At 39.6% G+C, this 24,599-nt stretch overlaps 1 protein-coding gene across 1 annotated transcript in view; it reads right to left on the bottom strand.

Annotated features, from left to right (window-relative positions):
* NBAS (NBAS subunit of NRZ tethering complex) overlaps positions 1-24,599 on the bottom strand; it is a gene marked incomplete in the record, with an annotated part of 468,052 nt that overhangs the window by 20,221 nt on the left and 423,232 nt on the right. The window contains 2 exon segments of the mRNA NM_001192550.1: positions 3,190-3,329; positions 22,133-22,328. Coding sequence (NP_001179479.1) covers positions 3,190-3,329; positions 22,133-22,328 — 336 coding nt within the window.

Here is a 24,599-nt window from a genome sequence, read left to right as displayed (position 1 = left end):
TCTTCAGACACACTCGGGACTAGCCCTCTGCTCTCCTCTTTCAAGTCTGGACCCAGCTCCCCAGGGGTTTTCCCTAACAGGCCGCCTCCGTGCAGCAAAAATGCTGGTTCCTCAACACAACGCATCCAGTGGTTTTGACAACAACTATCAGAATGGAATTTCCACCAGCCAGCTGTGACACTCTGGAGGAACACTATGGATCTTCCTAAATGCAAATCTATTAGGCTTTCCTTGTATGGATAGAGGGTCTACAAGGGACTGAAACTAAAAACCCAAAGTGGGGACTGATAAATCAGCAGTCATGTGGATCAAGCTGTCTTCAGTTGTGAACTTGACTGTGTTGACTGGCGACATTCAGCCATTGCCACGCAATCCTTCCCTCCCGCTGCACTCCCCTGATTTGGTTGCTTTGAAAGTGCTACAGCCTACAGTCATACGTTGGGTTGTCTAGGGGAAAAAAGTACTCAAAAGTACTTTAAAGCGCCCGTTTCAGGTATTCCATCATACATTCTTACTGTATGATGAGCCAGGAAAGAAGCAGAAACGGACTTGATTTATCACGTTGTTATCTCTAGGTAGAGACATAGGTGGTACGAGGATTAGGTGGATCACTAATGCTTGGTTACGATACTCATGACTGGTTCTAATGCTAATGATTTCATAAAGGAGGTTAGCAAACACGGGATAGCAATTTACAAATTTCACACAGGACTACCAAAGTAAGACTGTATCTTGAAAATGAACCTATTTTTGCTTATAAATGCATTCATTAAATGTTTTAAATGCAGTAAATGTTTTAAGAGAAGCTGAGCTTGCTTCTTGAGGGTGAGTAACTTGAGATGGTTCCAAGTTACAGAAACTGCAGAACCAAAGTTAACTAATCTACCAGAAGTATCATATTTTGAATTGAAAAAATTCTCTCTGGACTAAGAGATTCATTTTGAGTATATGTTGAAATGAAGTAATTCAACCCTAATGATTTTCTGAAAAAGTGAAGCTGTACTGACAGTCTAAACCAGTGGGGCCCACCTCTGTTTTCCATTACCGTCTCCTAGGAGCTGCTAAGAAGTTTATGCCCAGGTCCTGTGAGTTGGACTCAGCAAGTCAAGCATGGGACTCTGCTTTTAACAAGCACCCTCAGGTCCTGAGGCTGCTCTGCCCAGATAATTGGGGACCGAATGGAAATACTGTTTCAAGGGACTGTCACAAGAAAAGACTAAAGTTTCTTTGACATGAGAATTTGTACTGCAGAGTTTCAAAGAGTGAAGGGAAGAACCTACTCTCAAAATCGGCATGTCAGCCTGCCACCGCGGCCACAGAAGATGGAGATCTAACAGCTGCTGCATGCCCTTATGAAAACACTTGGTTAAAAATGCAAACCACAACACCCTCTCCTCCGTTTGCTTCATAAATTCCTAACGGTCTCATTCGAGGGGGAGAGGCCTGCCTAGATGTTCCTTAGCAGTCCTAAACTGCTCACGGAATAATTTATTTTCAGGAAAGAATCCTTCTGCGATGTCTGAAGTGGGACGACATGTGCTGGCCTGGGTGTACAGAGTGCTCACTGACACGGGAGGAACGCAAAGACGAGGCCTGCCCCAGGCATTTGGATCAGATGCAGAAACTCTCGATTTCTGCCAGCAAGGAGCAGCGGTTCATGACAGGCAGCATATGTGCTCAGAGGAGATCTGGCCACGTCTTCCACAGAAACCCGTGGCTGGTAGCGCAAGGACTATGTGACTACTCCATGTGGCTCCAATGTCAGTGTGACACAAGGAGACAGCATGGGCTGAAGCTTCCAGCAGCTGTTGGAACTCAGCCTCCTCCACCTTGGGGCCAGGTGACGCCTGACGTTATTTAACTTCTGAGCTTCCATTTTCTCATTGTAAAATTAGATAACATCACCTTCCTGCAGTAGCTTTGCTGTGTGAAGTGATAATATATGTCAACTGCACATAACACTGTGTGCTGTCAAAAAACGGGAATTAGCGGTTTATTCCCCATGGATTTTCAAGTTAGCATTGTAAGCCGTGTTAAAAGAACATCAAAACATTTTTTGGCAAAAATGTGTGTGTGTGTTAGTCACTCAGTCATGTGTGACTCTCTTCAATACCATGGACTGTAGCCTGCCAGGCTACTCTGTCCATAGGATTCTCCAGGCAAGAATACTGGAATGGGTTGCCATTCCCTTCTCCAGGGGATCTTGTCAACCCAGGGATTGAACTGGGGTCTCCCACATTGCAGGCAGATTCTTTACTGTCTGAGCCACCCGGGAACCTTTGTTGATATCCTTAACCAGATGTTATTATCAAGCATTGTCTCTATTTCTAAACAAAATATTTGTGTTTAGGGCTAAGGAGAAATGGAAAGAAACCGTGATATTTCAAGAAAAATAATTCTAATTTCATCTAGAGGCTAATACTGATTTTATATCCTTCTTTCATTGGCTCTCCTGCAGGTACTGATTTTTTACACCTAGAATCTAAACAAAAGAAGTCTACCTTTAATGAACCTGAGCCAGTTGCGGTGAGGTAGATGAACCTAGAGTCTCTTATACAGAGTGAAGTAAGTTATGAAGAGAAAAAAAAATATCGTATATTAATACATATATATGGAATCTAGAAAAATGGTATTGATGAATCTAGTAGCGTATGACTTTGTGGACACAGCGGGGGAAGGTGAGGGTGGGATGAATTGAGAAAGCAACACTGACTTATATACACTATCATGTGTAAAATTGTTATATGGGAACTTACTAAATAACACAGGGAGCCCAGCCTGGTTCTCTGTGATAACCCAGGAGGGTGGGATGGGGGAAGGGGACGGAGGCACAGGTGGGAAGGGATATACATACATACATATACATATATGTATGTATATATATTTATGACTGATTCAAGTTGTTGTACAGTAGAAACCAACATAAAATTGCAATTGGTGGAAACCAATTGAAAAACAAATAAAAAATTTTTAAAAAGAAGTCTGCTGCTACTGCTGCTAAGTCACTTCAGTCATGTCTGACTCTGTGCGACCCCACAGACGGCAGCCCACCAGGCTCCCCCGTCCCTGGGATTCTCCAGGCAAGAACACTGGAGTGGGTTGCCATTTCCTCCTCCAATGCATGAAAGGGAAAAGTGAAAGTGAAGTCGCTCAGTCATGTCCAAAGTCTACCTGTATGTTAGTACTCACGTGTACTCCCGTTTCATAGGCGGCCAAGCCTGCAGGAGCAAAACCAGGTGCTGGAATTCCACCTCCCGGTGACTGGCCTCCAGCAGCTCCGTGAAGAGCTCACAGCGCTTCTCTTCATCCGCGACATCAGATACGTCCACCTGGAAAGGGAACACACACCTGAAACCCATGGCGAAGCCTCCTGGATTGCTTTCCAGAAAAACTCAAATTGGATTATTGGATTACATGCTCTTTCAGAAATTTTTACAAACTGTCAACAACGCCTAACTTTACTCCCCCAAAACCTTCAAAAGCTCTATGTTTTACCCAATTTCAAACATTTATGTTAAACCTTGCTTAGAATGAAGTCATAGGAAGGTTCTCCACATTCTTTACCAAATTAAATTCAAAAAAGTAAGTTTTCGTAGAACTGACTTATTTGCATTCAATGTATCTCATTTAAAAATACACTTCAGTTTCACGTGAGATTACAGCAGTTCATCATACTCAATGTCAACCAATAAATTATCCTGCCATTGCTTCATACTGTGTAGAATATTTCTGTAATTGAAAATTCAAGATTTTATTAAAGTACATTTGGGGCTTTCCAGGTGGTTCAGTTGTAAAGACTGCCTGGCAACGTGGGAAGCGCAGGAGACAGGGGTCAATCCCTGGGTTGGGAAGATCCCCTGCAGGAGGGCATGGCAATCTACTTCAGTATTCTTGCCTAAAAAATCCCATGGACAGAGAAGTCTTGTGACGTGACTGAGCAACTGAGCACACACAAAGCATATATGACAAGGAAATTTTTTGCTATAAATCAAAGTGTTGATAAAATATCTTTTATTCACAGCTCCATTTCTAAAGAAGTCTGTCAATTAAAAACTATTTTTTCCTCCCACTGAATAACCTAATAATACTTGTTTTACATTAAGGCAGTAATGTATTCCAACACCTCTGTGAAGAAAATACTTGCTCTTTTAAGCTAGAAAGCAGTTTTAAATATAAAGAAAGCCCAAAGCTGGTTCTACTGTTTTCTAGCCTCTCTTAAAACACATCCTCTGTATTTGGGTATGTTAGACTCAAGATGATACCTTGCAAGGATAATGAGAATGGATGTTACCTATGTATTTGCTAAACTGTCTGTACTAATGCATGTTCCCAAAATATTTGATTTGATGGTCATCCCAGCTCTGATCCCAAGCAGCTACCTGAAAAAGTTATACTACGAATTCTAAATTTTCACAAAAGTTGATACGTACCATGTAATTACTGCTAATTACTATGGAGAGTAACACAGTAACCAGTCAGATCCTTCAAAACCCGACGTAAAGCCCTGTGTCATTCTTGCATGGAGTTAACAACTAACAACCCCAAAACTTCCTCTAGTTTCTGAAATAATTTTACAATACAGTCAGTCAGTTGATCCTTATAACAGTCTTGTAAAGAGAACAACACAGGTATTACTAACCTCGATTTACAGATGAAGAAGCAGGCTTGTCTGTCCTGGTAACATGGCTAGCGAGTGGCAGAGCCAATATATAATTATGCTCAGATAAGGATGTTCTGAAACTAGAGGACTCGGTAAGCTAAAGAAGCTTTGAATCATTTAAATTAGTGGTCTAATTGGGAATTTGGCAACATTTTCTTGCCCATTTATAAAGAAATGTTAAAAAAAAAAAATCCTCTCAAAGTCAAAGCATCCATTTGTCATTACCTGACCTCGCCACCTGCAACTCCTCTCCAGCCTCGGGGTCTCGAGGGTGCTCTGTGTATTCATCGTGCCTTCTTCCACCTCAGGAACTTTGATCTCCTTCCACTGCCTGGCACATTCTTGCTTCAACACCTGCATGGCTCATTTCTTTTCTTCAAATCTCTCAAATGTCATCTTATCAGGGAATGCACTGCATAACTGTCCCTGATAAACTAGAGTTCGCCCACCCCATTTCTCTCCCTCGCTTTAGATTCCTTCTTAGCACTTATAAGTTTGTGACATATAACGTAACTGAGAAAAGAGAAACATTTGTTTGCTGGTTTATCCCCACTACTTAAAATAATGCCTGATAGAGAATAAATGAACAGTAGTGATTAAGTGAAAGGCAAAGAAAGGGGAAAAGGAAAGATATACCCATTTGAATGCAGAGTTCCAAAGAATAACAAGGGGAGATAAGAAAGCCTTCCTCAGTGATCAAAGCAAAGAAACAGAGGAAAATAATAGAAAGGGAAAGTCTACAGATCTCTTCAAGAAAACCAGAGATACCAAGGGAACATTTCATGCAAAGATGGGCACAATAAAGGACAGAAACGGTATGGACCTAACAGAAGCAGCAGATACTAAGAAGAGGTGGCAAGAAATCAAAGAACAATACAAAAAAGTGACCCAGATAACCATACAGTGTGATCACTCGCCTAGAGGCAGACATTTTGGAGTGTGAAGTCAAGTGGGCCTTAGCATCACTACGAACAAAGCTAGTAGAGGTGATGGAATTCCAGCTAAGCTATTTAAAATCCTAAAAAAATGATGCTATTAAAGTGTTGCACTCAATATGCCAGCAAATTTGTAAAACTCAGCAATGGCCACAGGACTGAAAAAGGTCAGTTTTCATTCCAATCCCAAAGAAAGGCAGTGTAAATGTTCAAACTACCGCACAATTGCACTCATGTCACATGCTAGCAAAGTAATGCTCAAAATTCTCCAAATGAGGCTTCAATGGTATGTGAACCAAGAACTTCCAGATATTCAAGCTGGATTTAGAAAAGGCAGAAGAACAAAAGATCAAATTGCCAACATCCATTGGATCATAGAGAAAGCAAGAGAATTCCAGAAAAACATCTATTTCTGCTTCACTGACTATGCTAAGGCCTTTGATTGTGTGGATCACAACAAACTGTGGAAAATTCTTCAAGAGTTGGGAATACCAGACTACCTTATCTGGCTCCTGAGAAACCTTTATGCAGATCAAGTAGCAACAGTTAGAACCAGACATGGAATAATGGACTGGATAAAAATTGGGAAAGGAGTACATCAAGGTTGTATATTGTCACCCTGCTTATTTAACTTATATGCAGAGTACATCATGTGAAATGCTGGGCTGGATGAAGCCCAAGCTGGAATCAAGATTACCAGGAGAAATATCAATAACCTCAGATATGCAGATGGCACCACCCTTACGGTAGAAAGCAAAGAGGAACTAAAGAGCCTCTTGATGAAAGAGAAAGAGGAGAGTAAAAAGCTGGCTTAAAACTCAACAACATTCAAAAAACTAAGATCATGGTATCCCATCCCATCGCTTCATGGCCAATAGATAGGGAAACAATGGAAACAGTGAGAGATTATTTTCTTGGGCTCCAAAATCACTGTAGATGGTGACTGCAGCCGTGAAATTAAAAGATGCTTGCTCCTTCACAGAAAAGCTCTGACCAACCTAGACAGCATATTAAAAGCCAGAGACATTACTTTGCCAACACAGGTGCATCTAGTCAAAGCTAAGGTTTTTCCAGTAGTCATGTATGGATGTGAGAGTTTGACCATAAAGGAGGCTGAGAGATGAAGAATTGATGCTTTTGAACTGTGGTGTTGGATAAGACTCTGAGAATCCCTTAGACTGCAAGGAGATCAAACCAGACAATCCTAAAGGAAATCAACCCTGACTATTCACTGGAAGGACTGATGCTAAAGCTCCAATACTTTGGCCACCTGATGCAAAGAGCTGACTCATTAGAAAAGACCCTGATGCTGGGGATTATTGAAAGCAGGAGGAGAAGGAGTCGACAGAGGATGAGATGGTTGGATGGCATCACTGACTTGATAGACATAAGTATGAGCAAGCTCAGGGAGATCGTGATGGACAGGGGGGCTGGCATGCTGCAGTCAATGGGGTTGCAAAGAGTCTGACATGACTGAGTGACCAAATGAAGAACAACAACTGATTAAGAGAATGAATGAATGAGCAGACATACAAATAAATGATTATAATTTATAAAATATTGCAACATAGAATGATATTAAATATTCATGGAGTTATCATAAATTTTCGGCTGTTCTTTTTTTTTTTTTTTGATTGGAGATAGACATAAGGTGTTTTGTTTTGTTTTGTTTTAAATAAAAAGATCCCACCAAAAAGGAAATCACTAAAAAATACCAGAAGTGAAGTGAAGTTGCTCAGTCATGTCTGACTCTTTGTGACCCCATGGGCTGTAGCCTACCAGGCTCCTCAGTCCATGGAATTTTCCAGGCAAGAGTACTGGAGTGGGTTGCCATTGACTTCTCCAGGGGATCTTCCCAACCCAGGGATCGAACCTGGGTCTCCTGCATTGCAGGCAGATGCTGTACCATCTGAGCCACCAGGAAAGATTAAAAATACCAGAGGTGGCACGTTTATTGACATTATGTTTCAACCGATGATGCCTTGTGGTTAGCCGCGTAATTTCTGTAAGGTCCCTTGTTTTGTTTCTAGGGTCCAAAAATCCCCATTGAGAAGTTCTAAGTAGATGTCTGGAGGTCTGCAGCAGGGAAAAGGGTCGGTAAATGCTGCCCTCTTCCTTCTGATTTATTATCTGGGTTTATTTGTAGAGAAGCTTTTGTGCTTAAAAAAATTTTAAAACAATTGAATTATAAATCTCCCAACAGTGCCAATATTCCAGTTCCTAAAATTAAGTGCAGTATAATTAATAATAAGACAGTTCTTTACAATAAATGCAGAGTCATACCAAGAAAATGAAGAGATTAGGAAAAAATGATTCATGTTTTCAATATCATTTAGATTGATTTCTTTTTAGAAATTGTAATAGCTTATAAATATCTGGAGCATGAACTGTATCATAAAGGAAGGAAAGAAAAGAAACTATAAATTAGACCTTTCTATGTTTGCTTTTATACTAGTGTGCAAATATTAGTTTCCATTTTTAAAAATGTGTGTGGTAATAAGTTTCTTTGTATAATGCCTTCCTCACATGTACACAGACATTTTAAGGGTAACATAATTTCAATTAGTAAAGACATTTTAAGGGTAAAATAATTTCAATTAGTAACTTGTTTCTTGGAGCATTGAAACCCATGTCTAAAATATAAATGTGAAAAATACAGTAACAAATCATCCATTTTGTGTACACACACTTGCACACTCCCTGATTATCATAAAGGATGCCAAATTGTTATTTAGCTCTAAAAAGCAGTTTTAAATTCAATCACTGTAGCTACAAAAGCTTTACCTTATATGAGACTAATATGGGACTAAAACTGGACTGGAACACATGTTTTCTTAAGATATGATAAATAACATACTTTGTTGGATAATCACTGTTTAGTTGCTACATTGTGTCTGACTCTTAGCAACCCCATGGACCACAGCACACCAGGCTTCCTTGTCTTTCACTATCTTCTGGTGTTTGCTCAAACTCACATCCATTGATGCCCTCCAGCCATCACATCCCTCTGTCACCCCCTTCTCCTGCCCTCAGTCTTAACCAGGATGAGGGTCTTTTCTAATGAGTTGGCTCTTTGTATCAGGTGGCCAAAGTATTGGAGCTTCAGCATTAGTCCTTCCAATGAATATTCAGTTTATTTCCTTTAGGACTGACTGGTTTTATCTCCGTACAGTCCAAGGGACTCTCAAGAGCCTTCTTCAGCACTACAGTTCAAAAGCATCAATTCTCTGGTGCTCAGCCTTCTTTATGGTCCAACTCTCACATCCATACATGACTACTGGAAAAAACATAGCTGTTGGCAAACTGATGTCTTTAATTTTTAATACGCTGTCTAGGTTTGTCATAGCTTTCCATCCAAGGAGCAAGCGTCTTTTAATTTCATGGCTGCAGTCACCATCCACAGTGATTTTGGAGCCCAAGAAAATAAAATCTGTGACTGTTTTCATTTTTTCCCCTTCAATTAGCCATGAAGTGATGTGACCAGATTCCATGATCTTACACAAACTGTGGAAAATTCTTAAAGAGATGGGAATACCAGACCACCTGACCTGCCTCCTGAGAAATCTATATGCAGGTCAAGAAGCAACAGTTAGAACTGGACATGGAACAACAGACTGGCTCCAAATCAGGAAACGTCAAGGCTGTATATTGTCACCCTGCTTATTTAACTTATATGGACAGTACATCATGAGAAACGCTGGACTGGAAGAAGCACAAGCTGGAATCAAGATTGCCAGGAGAAATATCAATAACCTCAGATATGCAGATGACACCACCCTTATGGCAGAAAGTAAAGAAGAACTAAAAAGCCTCTTGATGAAAGTGAAAGAGGAGAGTGAAAGAGCTGGCTTAAAATTCAACATTCAGAAAACTAAGATCATGGCATCTGGTCCCAACACTTCATGGCCAATAGATGGGAAAACAGTAGAAACAGTGACAGACTTTATCTTTTTGGGCTCCAAAATTACTGCAGTTGGTAACTGCAGCCATGAAATTAAAAGATGCTTGCTCCTTCAAAGAAAAGCTCTGACCAACCTAGACAGCATATTAAAAAAGCAGAGACATTACTTTGCCAATAAAGGTCCGTCTAGTCAAAGCTATGGTTTTTCCAGTAGTCATGTATGGATGGAAGATTTCTAAAGAAAGCTGAGCGCCGAAGAATTGATGCTTCTGAACTGTGGTGTTGGAGAAGACTCTTGAGAGTCCCTTGGACTGCAAGGAAATCAAACCAGACAATCCTAAAGGAAATCAGTCCTGAATATTCATTGGAAGGACTGATGCTGAAGCTGAAACTCCAAGACTTTGACCACCTGATGTGAAAAGCTGACTCATTGGAAAAGGCCCTGATGCTGGGAAAGACTGAGGGAGGGAGGAGAAGGGGACGACAGAGGATGAGATGGTTGGATGGCATCACCGACTCAATGGACATGAGTTTGAGTAAGCTCCAGGAGTTGGTGACGGACAGGGAAGCCTGACATGCTGCAGTCCATGGGGTCGCAAAGAGTCAGACACAACTGAGTGACTGAACTGAAGTGACCGGATGCCCATCATCTTCATTTTTTGAATCTTGGGTTTATGCCAGCTTTTTCACTCTCCTTTTTCACCCTCATCAGAAGGGTCTTTAGTTCCTCTTCGCTTTTGGCCATTAGAGTGGTATCATCTGCATGTCTGAGGTTGTTGATATTTCTTCCAGCAATCTTTATTCCAGCTTGTGATTCAACCAGCCCGGCATACTTTGATATATACATTAATCTAGGATTTGTATCCACATATTAAACTACCTAAGTTTATCAAAACTTACCAAAATAATATGTTTATCTTGTTCATAATGCCCTAATAAGGCTTTAAAAATAAATTCTTATAACTAAAATGCAAAATAAATTTTTGTATAAAGAAATATAAAAGAGAAATGTGCAAGAAACTTCCAGCCTGGACAAAATGGCTTTGACCCATTTTTCCCTAATCCTCTCTGCTAAGCACAACTAATAACCATGAAAATACTTAAAGAGACACCAAAAGAGAACTCATATACATGATAAAATGAAAGCAAACTAGTTTGGAACCCCAGGACTGGAGGAACAACACAACAGAAGCAAGCCACTCAGACCCAATGTTTCCTGAGTCCTGACCTAGAAGTGGAAGACATCCCGGGGAAGGTCATTTCTCATCAGAATTCCAGAAGAAAGGGAGAAAGTACAGCTGAAAGAGTATTTTAAGAAATATGTAAAAATCAGGAGAGGAAGTACTGCTCCAAGACAACAAAAGTTAAAGCAAACACATCTCAGAGGCTTGCAGTGGCTATGAGAGCACATAATTTATATCAGTATCATGGGGATTAAAACTCCCTAAAAACAAGGCTCCTGGCTGAGTATGAATGTGGACCTATGAAATAATCAGATTTCCTCTTTTCTGGGAAGTACTGCAGTCTGTATTGAAATATATATTCCTAGTATCTAAATATATTCCATAAAAGTCTAAGTACAGAGAACTGACTTCAGTGACCAAATAGCTGCAATATGATATGACTATAGAACCTATGTTAATAGCGAGGAAAAACTGTAGGTGGGTATCAAATGCTCCATAAGAACTTCGTAACAGACTTCATAACATACTATATAAGGAGACTCTAAAACAAACAATAAAGGGAAATTCAACTAAATGACCAGCTTTAAAATAGTGCTGGAAAAGTCAAAGTAACACAGAAAAATGTTTATTTTGGAGGCATTCCTGGACCTTTCTGAGGCTTAAGGTCCTCTTCCATAAAATGGAGATACGTATGTCTATGACGGTTGTGAATATTAAATAAAAGGTATGGATAAGATAGCCAGCAAGAGGCTGGCACATGGTGGGCACACAATAGACGGCAGGCATTATTCATATTATCACCTCCATAATATGCTGTATATAAAAAGGCAGAAGTGTGTGCTATGATTTCTTCTAACAAGAATTACGCCTACAGATTAGGCAGGACAGAAAAAGTACATGAAGAAATACGGCTATTTTAGGATAATGGAATCTTGGGTTAACTTTTATCTCTTTTTAAAATTTTGCTTATTTGTGCAATAGTTAATGTATTTGGAATGACTCTTAAGTGTGCTTTGCATAGAAAAGTAAAAATAAAATTGAGAGAATTGCTATTTTTTTCCTACACTTAGTTTCATCCTGTCCTTTTTTCTCCAGTGAAAACCAAAGTGACATATATTTCTTTTAACACTTCTGTCCCTTCTCTTTTGGGCAGGGGGTGAAAATGTCCCCAATTTTACAGGCATTGTAGAGCTGGTAACAACTCCACACTGACACCACTAACCAAACATCACAGGATTTTAAAGGGTAAAATTCAAGTGTGACTCAAACATAAGAATACCTCTTTCCCTATTGTCTCTGAAAGTGATGTTTTTCTCTTCATTGAATTGGGTGACTTGAGCCCTTGCGGTAAGTCATTTGTCAAGTAGCTGCAGCTCCTTATCAGACATGGAGTCACTGTCCTTGAAAAAGTGGACTGAGCCACGAATTCTCAGATGAGAACAGCTTTAACTTTAAATTTCTCTGTGGCTGCTTGAAGATGAACGTGACTATCTTAAACTGAGACACCTTTCCTGAAATCTGCACCCTCCTATAGGCAACGGTAGCAGCTTAATCTTCAGATATTTGTGAATACGAAATAGGTATTAATGCTTATGAAAGTACTTTATCAACAGAAAAAATCAGCAACATGTAGAGGATTATTATTGATAGTAGGCTTATTCATCACTGTATACTATCTTCCATGTGAGTTTATGAGCTACTAGACTGGTTCTAAAAGGCTCATATGATGACATCCAAGGCTCTGTGCAAGTCCTCTCAGGAACACAGAAAAGTCAGACCGAACCGGGTGTGTACACAGGGCTTCAAAACACAAAACAAATAAACAAAAAAATCCCTACTTCAACAGATATGTAGAAATATGAAAAGGTGACAGAAATGACTTCTAGAAGACTAGATTCCTGTCTGTTACACCTACTACTTGTTTTTAAGTTTATTCCATTTTTTTTCATCAATATTGAAGTATAGTTGACTTACAATGCTATGTTAGTTTCAAGTGTACCGCAAAGTGATTCAGTTGTACATGTACATGTATCTATTCTCCTTCAGATTCTGTTCCCACATAGGTTATTACAGAATACTGAGCAGAGTTCCCTGTGCTATATATATGACGGGTCCTTGTTGGTTACCTACTTTATATACAGTAGTGTGTATATGTTAATCCCAAATTAGGAGTGTGGGATTAACAACTACTCCTTTTGTAAGATTCCAGGTGGCCGACACTACCTGTTGTGTCCATTGGATCAAATGTGCATCTCTGCGGAAGGGAAGTCAAATATTCAGAAGACCAAAAGGTCCCAGGCTGTTGAACGAGCTGTTGAAACTAGTCATAAACTGTCAGACTACCCCACACTAATCTAAGCAGTACTTAGGCCAGTGTCTGGTACACAGTAAGTACTCAATGAAGAAAGAAAGAAAGTGAAGTCGCTCAGTCATGTCTGACTCTTTGCGACCCCATGGACTGCAGCCTACCAGGCTCCTCTGTCCATGGGATTCTTCAGGCAAGAATACTGCAGTGGGTAGCTGTTCACTCTACCAGGGGATCTTCCCAACCCAGGTCTCCTGCACTATGAGCAGATTCTTTACCATCTGAGCTACCAGGGAAGCTGATTAATTACTGTAATTGATATTTATTATTAGATAAAAGAATATAAACCACATTAATCATGATTATGCCTATTTCTGAGTATTGAAGTTTTATTAATAGAAAATATGAAATTGTGGAAATAAGACTAAAGTTGAAATACTGAAAGTAGGATAGCTATCTTCTAGTCAATTCTCTCATTTCTATGGCAGAGAACTGTAGAATAGATGCAGCTATAGAGAGAATTTCGTAACTACTATATCTTGCACTGTTTGTAATAAAGGCAAAATGTGTTGCTGTGACAGCCTGAGGGTTCAAACAATGTTCCCAAACCCACATGGAGGGAAGAGTGTCTACCACAGGAAGGGTGTCCTGATCAGCAATAAACAAGTGAGACTCTGATTTACTTCCTACCTTTGCCACTGCTCTTGGGCACACACATTTAGCCTCTGCTTCTCTCCGAAGGTGTATTAGGGAAATGAGTGTCTTTTTGTGAACTGCTCAAGAATAAAGGGTCCTCAATCGCCATTAAAAAGTCCCTGCTAGTGTGTGGCAAACACATCCTTAGGATGGAGAGGGAACCCAATGACAGAATTAAGTTCCCAAGGGTTTTCCAGATGCTTGGAGTTGTATGTGGGGTGCACAAACACAGAAATATACAGAAGAAGCTGGCGACTGCACTTATGAGCCATGTTCTCCAGCTACTTATTTTACTGTATCTCTAAAACTAGAAATGACACAATAAAGCATTCCATGATCCCTCTCCGTAAGTGAGTGCTGCTGTAACTTCAATACATAATACACATTTTCGGGTGGCTAAATATAATACTTAATGACAACATCTTTCAAATGAGACATATGAAAGGGGAAATACTTTGTTTTAAAATAATAAGAAAGATTTTGCCTTATAAACTTTTTCTTTAGGATAAATAATCAATCACTCCAATATGAGCCTCTAGAAGTACACGCTTACTTTAAAGAACTGCTATACAAACGAAATTTTTAAGGCCAGACTTTGTTTTTTAGTGAAAGTTGATAAAGTAGTAATAGACTAATTCATGGAGCCAGATATGCTTTCGCTGTAGTCTGTCACTAGACTCAGATGGAATACTGGCCCTGTCTCTTAATAGCTCTGTGATCAGGTGAAAATATCCCACCAAGCCTTGGTGTTTTCCTTTGTAAAAATAAAGTAATAATACCTAACCTATCAGGGTATTTTGAGAATAATATAACATAATATATAACATAATACAGGACAATACATATAGAGACACACACACCTGAATAGGTATCTAACACTGAGTTAACACAGAGCTATTATGGTGGCAACAGTATTGGTAGTTCATAATAATGAATACCTAATACATAAAAATAAATAGTAATACATCATTCTGCTATGTTTTAGCAAAGATACTGTAAAGGCTCCTTAACTACTCTGTGCTTATTTGCTCATGCATTGAATGGAATTATAATAAAACCTCCATCAAAGGGTTATTATGAGGTTTCAGTGATAAAATACACATACAGAGCCTAATGGTCAATTCACAAACATCCCTATAAAACATGAAAACTGACAGCACATAAGCATCTTCTCAACTTAAGTAAAAACAGATTTCTGCTAGAACATTCAGAGCTTTCATCTTGAATCTATTTTTTATTACAGCTAGAAACTATGCAGAGAGTTATGCAAAGAAGAAAATGGTGGCCACTGAGTTATGTGGGCTCCTAGATATTCTATACGTAGAATGCCCGCATATCCTCCAAAACAAAAAGAACAAGAATAAAACCGGTATATTCAGTATAATTATAGGTCGGGAATGTCTAAACTTCAAAATATCATAAGTGAAAAAGAAAAAAAACACCAAATTCCAAAGAATGATCTCTCACAGTCCATGTAAATGTTTCACATATTCAAAAAGTACATCCATATTTGAAATAAATAAGAACGGGGACAACCATACAAACAGAAATAAAATTAATCTATCAGTACTATAAGTGAATAAGCTAATCACTCTGGAGGTGGTGTGTGTATGTGAAAAAGAGAAAGAGAGAGACATAATCTTGAAAAAAAGAGTAAGTACTTTTAACTCGAAGGCTAAACACAAACGGAGCTCTACACAAATATTCTATCTAGTAAGTTGGTTGGAATTTCCATCACTACTTTATCTGTTTCTGGGATTAAACAAATAAATGCACTATGGATAAGGAGAGTCAGGTTTCTCACTGACAGAGAAAGGAGTTTATAAACAGGGGAAAAGAAAAGACTAGAATTAACTGGATTGGCACTAGAAGTATCAACACGAATTCATGGTCTTAAAAGTGAATACAAATAGATATAAAAAGAGATGTAGACTTACATGTGCTCTGTCCCCTTAGAGCATCTAAAAGCTATACCACCAAATCAATCACTATACCTAGTACTCCAGTCTCGGCTTCGAAATACCATTCTTTATTAAAAAAAAAAAAAGTCAGTGATTTAATCTGGATGTGAGTAGGCAAAGTGTAAGAGGGTTTCAAACATTTGTGTACAAAAAGTGATGGAATGGGCACAAGTGAAAATGATCCAGGAGAAAATTCGAAAGGTTCCCAGTGGCTAAATCTGAGATAACTGGAGCAAAAAATGAAAACAGTGATAGTAATAGATTACAACCATAGGACAAAATGAGAATCCTTGAGTAGTGATATAAATAAATAAATGAATAAATAATATAAGGAGAGAACAAATGATAAAAAAAAAAATACCATTTGGGGAATACCACAGTGATCGTTAACTCAAGCAATAATCATCAATGTGTGCTAAAATTAACTGGTGAAAATGTGATGAGAAAGTGTTTACACAATCTCAAAGTACCTCACCACAAGACATTTATTAACCCCAAAGGGAAAAAGATAATTTCACAGAGAAGAAACATGGCTGACACCACCTCAATCAAGTGATGCAAATGAACACTACTGGTAAAAGAACACGTAAGTACCGTGGGTCTCCCAAGATAATGTACTGGGAAGGAGCCAACGTCACTTCTGTGGTACTCCCACCAAAAATGCGCAACTTGCATACACAAACAAAACTCAGACAAAGTCAAATTTAGTGACCTTTCACAAAATAATTGTCCAGTGTTTTTAAAAATTTCAAGGTCATAAAAGGGGGAAGAAAAGAATGAGAAACTGTTTTAGATTACAGGACAGTAAGGAGACACGGCATTAGGTGCAATGTGTGACCTGCACGGGATGTGGACCAAGTGGGGCGGCTGACAAAATCTGAATGACGTGTAAATTAGACAAGGTATTGCATCAGTGTTAGCTGTGGTCATCTGAGATGGTAATATTTGGTGAAGCTGCATGAAAAGTATGTAAAATTTTTTGTAAAATTTATATAATTTTTTCAGTAAATCAATGAAAAGTCAAACAAAATAACAGAAGTTATGTTCGGCGACCTCATATCCCTACCACCCTCCAGTATTCAAACACTTGTATTTTCCTGCCTTTTCCCTCCACTTTTCCTTCTAACCCACTGGAAGGATGAAGAGACAACAGAGGCAAAACCCATTAGGAGCACAACCACTCAGGCCATCACACCTCTAAGCAAAGGACACTTGGCTGTAAACTGTCCCACTACAAATTAGGCCAACTGGGACCTGAGCTGACCCCAGGAGAAGGCCCTGAGACGGAATCAAAGCCATCCCATCCAGTGGTGATTACTAAACTCAAGTCCACTTCCCAAGAGGTGGTTGCTGGTGAACTCAGACTCACACGAGGCTATGAGGACAGTCTGCCTGTGTGACAGGATAGACAGGACGCCCTATCTCACCCCACCCCAGAAAAGAAAGTGCTGTTGAGAATTAAAACATACTACCGACATAGCCCTGAACTTGGGGTCTTTCTCCATAAGTTCTCCATAATTTTCTTGCTCCATAATCCACAGGATTTCTCCTGTGTTTCCCAGCTAATTACAGAGCATCATTTCCTCCCTGGTAACTTCAGCAGAAATTGAAGGGGCACTGGGCTCGTGTCTCACTTCTGTACCCAAGCAGTCACTGAGTACACACCTCTTGCCTCCAGACCATACACCCAACTGTGCTGAGTTCAGGTCAAGAATCCTCTCCTTAGAGCAGTCTTCCTGCCCCAAGACAGGACGGCGACCTGCCCTCCCGAGCCCCACGCACTGTGCAGACTTCCATCACAGCACCCGTGCACTCAGGGTATTAGCTTTGTTTACAAATCTATGTTCTCCACCAGATTGGAGCCCTCACACCAACAGGATCTATCTACCTGGACTGGAGTAGGAGCTCTGCATGAATGATTCATTTAACTCTCACAGCATTTATCTATTATTCCCATTTTACACACGAGGAAACTGAGGTTGTAAAAGGGTCAGTAACTGTTTCACAGAGCTACTGAGTGATGAAGCTGGGACTGGAAAGCAGGTCTACACAGTGAAAGGCCTAAATGTTTTTCATACTACTTGCTTTATCTATCTCCAGAGCATAGCACAGTGAATGGTGCACAATCTATGTTTGGAGACTCTCCAATGAATATTTCACATGATGTTTGGTTCAAACAATAGTTAGTAGTCATGGCATTTTTCAGAATTTTAGCTAGCAGCAGTTAACATACACAATGCGGTGTACTGAGAGAGCGAAAAACGCTAAAAAGATGAAGCGATGCTTTCTGTGCTCCGAATCAAACTCCTGGTTCTTCACACCTAATCACATTCTATCCACACAGAGTGACTGTGGGAAGAGAAAGGGACAACACAGTAACAACCAAAGACAACACGAATGTTACTGCTCAATGTATCCCTCTGGCAAATAGGAAGAAGAGCAGTACAAGGGCCTCTGGATCACAAGGATCTATTGCTCACAAGCTGGGTAGGTCATGTGACCTCATCTTCTAAGTCACGTGATTTTATCTAAACCAGAGCAAATGGTAACTACTTTCCAAGGTCGTTTTAAAGCTGAGCTGCAGGGACGTGCACTTTAGGAGACATTCCACAGTCCCTTCTTCTTCCCCAAGGATGCCAGTGACCAGAGGGTAAAATTAAGAGGAAGAACCCATTATTCGTAAGGAGGGACCTTCTCAAGGTCTCCAAACATCTGCAGAACCCAGTAACACGGATGCTTGCTCAACTTTAGTCCTTTTAGGGAAAAGGGCACATCGATCTTTCACTCATATCTGGACAGACACACTTAGGATTTGTTTGCTTCCACATGAGAAGCAACTGGCTGATCAGAAATCACTGTCAGCAAAATATGGCAAATTAATACAAAATAGTTTCCATCTAAAAGCACCAGGCCACTCTGCAAGGAAACACTTCCATTATTCCAAGCAGATCATTTTATTTGCATATAAGGGTGCAGCAGCATGGTCTAATCATTCATGGCAAGAACACTGGACTGAATATCAGGATTCCCGGCCTTGCCACTTTAAAGGTTACCTTGGACAGGGCTTTCAAGATTTAATATTCATTAATTCAACAAATGTTTATTGTCTGTAGGTTCCCTGTTAACATGGAATTTGTATTCTAATGGAAGAAAAAAGACATCACATAATAGACAGGCAGATAAGCAGGAGGAAGTTAGCAGATAGTGGTAAGTGATTAGAAGAGAAAAAAAAAAAAAATCTCACAAAATAGGTTGTGACCGGATGTAGTCATTTTGGAAATGATGACATTTATGCTAAAATCTGAGGACGTGACTTCTTCATTTCTGGACATCCTTCTCTATAAAATATGACTCTTGAACAAGGGTGCTTTCAAACATGTCTTCTAGTTCTAGGATTGTGATTTCACACCTCTTAGAGATACACTTATGTGAATACATATTTTTAACATCAAATAATAGCCTATGTTTGATTAAGAGAATTATTTATGACAATGAGTCCTAGCTTTGAACACACTTAAGGTTACAGTAAATCTTTTGTATGGAACTAAATAAACCTTTGCACACATAACTCTTCCTTCCTATTGATCTTTGTCTGAGTTCTGACAAAAAAATGAGTATTTTGTTTATGTTTCAGCAAATGTCACCAAGTTGGCCTCTGACCAGAAGGACTAATACGTCCTTCTATGTATACATGAATTTGTAATGAGGTTGAAAATTGTCTTAAACTCATTTTTCTGTTGATTACTTATAACCACAAATTCAGACTGAAATTTTACAATGTTCTTTTTTTAGGTGAATTTTTTTTTTTTTTTTAACATAAAACCAGAAAAAAATTTGAGGTGATGGGATATGGAATTTTTTAAGGAAACATCAGTATTTTGACCCATATTTTTCATGCACCAGTTAACTAGAAAATTACAAAACCTGAAAAACTCAGACAATTTGTACCAAGAGAATTAACACAGTCCATTCTCCCCCTCCCTCTGTTAAGCTTCTCCCTCCCCTCCTCCTGCCTCCCTGTTGCCCTCCACGCTGGGACACATTTCTGGGGTGGAAAGGAAGGCCTCTCATGCTGTTGAAAATTGAGGGCCTCTGAATTTTTAATTCTGTTAACTAATCATTAGAAAAGTAGAAATCGCTGTCTCTCTGAGAACCATGAGATAGCAGGCTACACAGACTGTGTACTGAATTTTGCAGGAGCTGGCTGGTTTCCTGGCAACACGCTGATTTGTGGGGCCACTACTTTGGGCACCTCGAGGATAATTAAATATTAAGCCCCTCTTTGATGTACGCAAAGTCTGCCTAAGAGGATTACCAGCCACGGTGAAGGTAGCAGTCCCATAGTTTCTGGTAATTGAACGTTGCAGTGTCATTATCTGTTCTTATCTTTGCTCTGTAAGAATCCATCTCTCTCCTTAATATTGCCTTTGAGAATGGAGACGGAGATAGGGAGAAATTAAGAAAACGAGAGCCCGTGCAAACAACAGTTTGGGGTCTTCTAGGTATTTGGGACATGGGGACGAAAACAACAGTTTAACACATGTCAAAGACATGACAGAGGTGAGCAAGGCATCCTCTGTCTCCTCTGGTTCAAGGCTCCATTTCACACACAAGCAGCCAAGGCTCACAGTGTAAGAATCTTCTCCAAGACTGGAAACAATGGTAGAGGGAGGGTGGAGACCAAGTCATATAAAAGTTACAACTTGTTCTATGACTATAACTGGAACATTGAGGAAAGCATAAAAGCAGTGGGTATACTTATATGACTTCTGAAGTGTTTAGAGCCAAATTAGAGTGCATGTTCTAATGTTTCAACATGATAGATGAAATGGGCATTTTCTCCCTTTCCTGATTTCCACGCTGTTTCATAATATTTCTGGCGCATGGATCTGATGTAACATGAAGTGAGGCTCCAGAGAAACAGGCTTCATTGACCTGCCAGGCTCCAGCCATTAAGGAAGAGAAAACTGAAAAAAGGGTGAGAACTTGAAAAATGGAGGGTCTGTCAGAAAAATGCATAAAAGTAAGAGCATTCATTTGTTTCAGGATGAGACAGAACCTAAGGTTCCACTTGGTGAAAATAACGTGACCTAGTTTGTTGCTTAACCTCAGGAATGCCACGAGAACCTTCGGGTCTGCTGAAAACACACATACTCCTAAAGCCCACTGTGCCAGGGGCCTAGAGGGTCTGTCGCAGCCCAGTGCACTTCTGCTCACAGACTGCTCTTGAGAAAGCCTGTTAGTGGTCTCTTAATGCAATTCAAAGCAAAATGTTAAGACTAAATAATTTGATATGGCCATGATGCTTCAGAGTATCATTCAGATATTAGTGGCTTTAATATACTGTTTCAGCAATGTGGCAGGATTAGAGAATATTCGATAAATCCATCTTTTTTGAAGCTCAAATTCTCTAACTTTGAAGAATAGATAGTATTTACCTATTTCTCTCACAGAGGGAAATAAGAATGTAGAAGGTAATTCAGGAGATGTCCTGAGATGAGTCTTGAGATATTTTTAATATTTGGTTCTTTTTTTAAAAAAGGAGGTTCATTGTTCTTTAAGTGAAATAAGGATACTAACAGAAATTATAAGGCAAAGTTTTAAACTGAGAAGGTAAACTGGGTTGGAGTCAGACTTCCAGGAAGCTCTTTTGCAGATTAGAAAGCAAGTCTTACTTTCTAACTTTTATTGGCCTATAGTCTGCTAGCTATAGCACTTGATTAAGTGCTGACTCTTAGATCCAGTATCTTCAGGATGCATCAGTTTAGAATCTAAGCCAAAATTCAACAGCCACTGTATTTCTTTGATTTAGGAATTAGCATTTTCACTTAGTCAACAAGCATTTAAGCTCTGAATGTACGCACAGCATTCTTAGAGGGCTTTGAAAAATGTTAAGTATATTCTCCAGGGTTTCTGAGTTTTCAGGTAGCGGGAAGACAAAACTTTAAGTAGCAGAAGTAATAATAATAATAATAATAATAGATGAAATGTGTGGAGTTCAAAGTTCAATTAAATTTGAAACCGTCAGGGAAGGATCCAGAGAGGTGATGGACTGAGTGAGCCTTGCAGGTTGAAATGAAGAAACCAAGATCTTTTGTCTCTGCTGCATTGTGTCTGTCTACATATAGGAGAGAGGGCATTTGAGTGCCTGGGCAGAGCAGGACAAAATGAATGAGCTAAACTGCACACTGCATTACCACTTAGATCTGTATCTCTCCAGGGCAAGGGCGAGCTGCCCTAATTAACTGATACTATGAAAAACCCTGACTGTATCCTGTGAAGAGAAAAATTATATATACATGTCAGGTGACTGAGGCATCATCTACTCTGCATATTCAAACATGGAAAAGTAAAACAAACTGTGTTGCACACATTTAACTGCTACATAGCTGTACTGATGAACACAATGGGAAGACTGCATTAACAAGCTGATTATTCACTTGAAGGGGGTTTAAGGGAATCAGGACATGACCATCAGATGCACCCTCACCTGTCTCTGGGGCCAGGTGGCTTTCAGGATGGCCTCTGTTCTAAAGAACACGAGGAGCTTGCCATCCTCCTCAGTCAGGTGAAACGACTGTCCCAGAATCTGCAGCACGTGGATGCGGGGCCGCACCGGCCAGGCGTCGTTGGCGCAGAAAGGCCGCAGCCACTCCAGCAGGTCCTCGGAGGACACCAGCTCTTCTCTGCAAAACAAGGGTTACATTGAAAAAGACTCAGTGGTTTCTAATTCCAGTAATCAAACGTGGTGCTGGATCTAGACACTTTGTTGGGTTTATTTTTTTTCCTACTGAGAGGAAAAATGTAGATTTGACATGGCTTAAGGCAAACCATATTAAGTATTTAAAAACGATGTAAAATGCATGCGATTTGTAAACAGCATCATATTAAAATGAGTTACACAGAGCAGAGAAAAAATAATCAATACGTTCTTAGATGCTTCATTTCTTAAGCAAAGCTCAACTGTGTCCGACTCTGCGATCTCATGGCCTATACACTCCACGGAATTCTCCAGGTCAGAATGCTGGAGTGGGTGGCCTATCCCTTCTCCAGCGGATCTTCCCAACCCAGGAATTGAACCGGGGTCTCCTGCGTTGCAGGTGGATCTTTACCAACTGAGTTATCAGGGAAGCCATTAAGAAGTACAGCTTATTGTAAAATTCTGTGTAGAAGTATGCCCAGTGCCCATCCAGTACCCAAGGCTTAAAAGACTTTCTTTTTATTGAAGTAAATTGACAACTAATTCAATAAGGGAAATTAAGGATTCCCCAGTTTTCATTAGAGCACTGCTTTAGAGTGGTAACTGTCTTAACTGATAATAGTTCACATGGAAGGGTGCCAGCCAGAGTCTTGGATAACCACTTACAGCATTTGGAAAAAAAATTTTTTTTGATGGAAATATCATTATTTTAGTCTTGGCAAACAAAATAACTCTTGTAATACAATTTTCACAGATGGCTTATCCCACCAACTAGTTAAAACCTTGAATTCAAAGGAAAAAAAAGAAGTATGACCTATTTCTACTAATGATACTGATAGTGCTGGGCATCATTCAGTAATTTTATATTAAAACATTACTAGTTGACAGTAACTGTGCAAAGTAAATATTATAAATACCATTTTATTTAAAAATTTTCCAGTTTTATTGACATAACTGATGTATGTGTGTGTGTGTGTGTGTGTGTGTGTGTGTGTGTATAAAACACTGTATTAGTTTCAGGTGTAGTACAGAATGATTTCATATGTGTATATACTGCAAAATAATTACAATAAGCTCAGTTAACATCCATAACTTGATATAGATATAATTTTTTTTCTTAAGATGGTAACTTTTAAGATTGACTCTCTTAGTAACTTTCAAATATACATTATATTGTTAACTATACCCCTCATGCTAAACATGGAAATTCCATTTTTATAGATAAGGAAGTAGGCTTCATGGAAGTGACAGCATATGCCCACAAACATCTATACTGGTACAATTTGACTCCAAAGTCTATGTTCTTTTCTACTATTTTTCTGTGTTTCAATAAGGGGTTAGTGGTGGTTTAGTCACTAAGTCATGTCCAACTCTTGTGACCCCTGGACTGTAGTCTGTAGTCTGCTAGGTTCCTCTGTCTATAGGATTCTCTAGGCAAGAATACTGGAGTGGATTGCCATTTCCTTCTCCAGGAGATCTTCCTGCTGTTGCTGTTAAGTCGCTTCAGTTGTGTCCAACTCTGTGCGACCATAGACGGCAGCCCACCAGGCTCCCCCATCCCTGGGATTCTCCAGGCAAGAACACTTGAGTGGGTTGTCATTTCCTTCTCCAATGCATGAAAGTGAAAAGTCAAAGTGAAGTTGCTCAGTCGTGTCCGACTCTTAGCGACCTCATGGACTGCAGCCTACCAGGCTCCTCTGTCCATGGGATTTTCCAGGCAAGAGTACTAGAGTGGGGTGCCATTGCCTTCTCCAGGAGATCTTCCTGACCCAGGAATAAAACCCAGGTCTCCTGCACTGCAGGCAGATTCTGGGCCGACTGAGCTATGAGGGAAGCCCCAGTAAGGGGTTAGAGCCATCAAATTTTATACTACCCTAAAGATAAAATATAAATCTATGGTTATTAAAAACTAGTAAGTTTAAAAGGATTCAGAGAAGGTGGGGACATGTGAACAACTTTCTATCCAGTACTAGAAGCTCTTTGCTTATAATCCCCAAATGGACCATCTCAGGAAAACAACTTATTTGATGATGATGTCGATGAATTACTACCAATGACTCTTGAGAAGTTGCTCACATAGAAGTCTCACTCCCACAAGACCCTAGAGATCCATGGAAAAGCACTGAATTATATAGATTTTATAATAACCAAATCCTTATGAGGCTTCCAGCAATAAATCATCTACAGCAAGCTCCAAATTCCATGAACTAACAAGACCACAGGAAATTTTTAAAAAACTTCTGAGAATAAAATTCTA

This window comes from Bos taurus, chromosome 11 (genome assembly GCF_002263795.3).
Source record: "Bos taurus isolate L1 Dominette 01449 registration number 42190680 breed Hereford chromosome 11, ARS-UCD2.0, whole genome shotgun sequence".
NCBI lineage: Eukaryota > Metazoa > Chordata > Mammalia > Artiodactyla > Bovidae > Bos > Bos taurus.
Note: the sequence above shows the minus strand (reverse complement) of the source record. Positions and strands in the feature narration are given on the sequence as shown.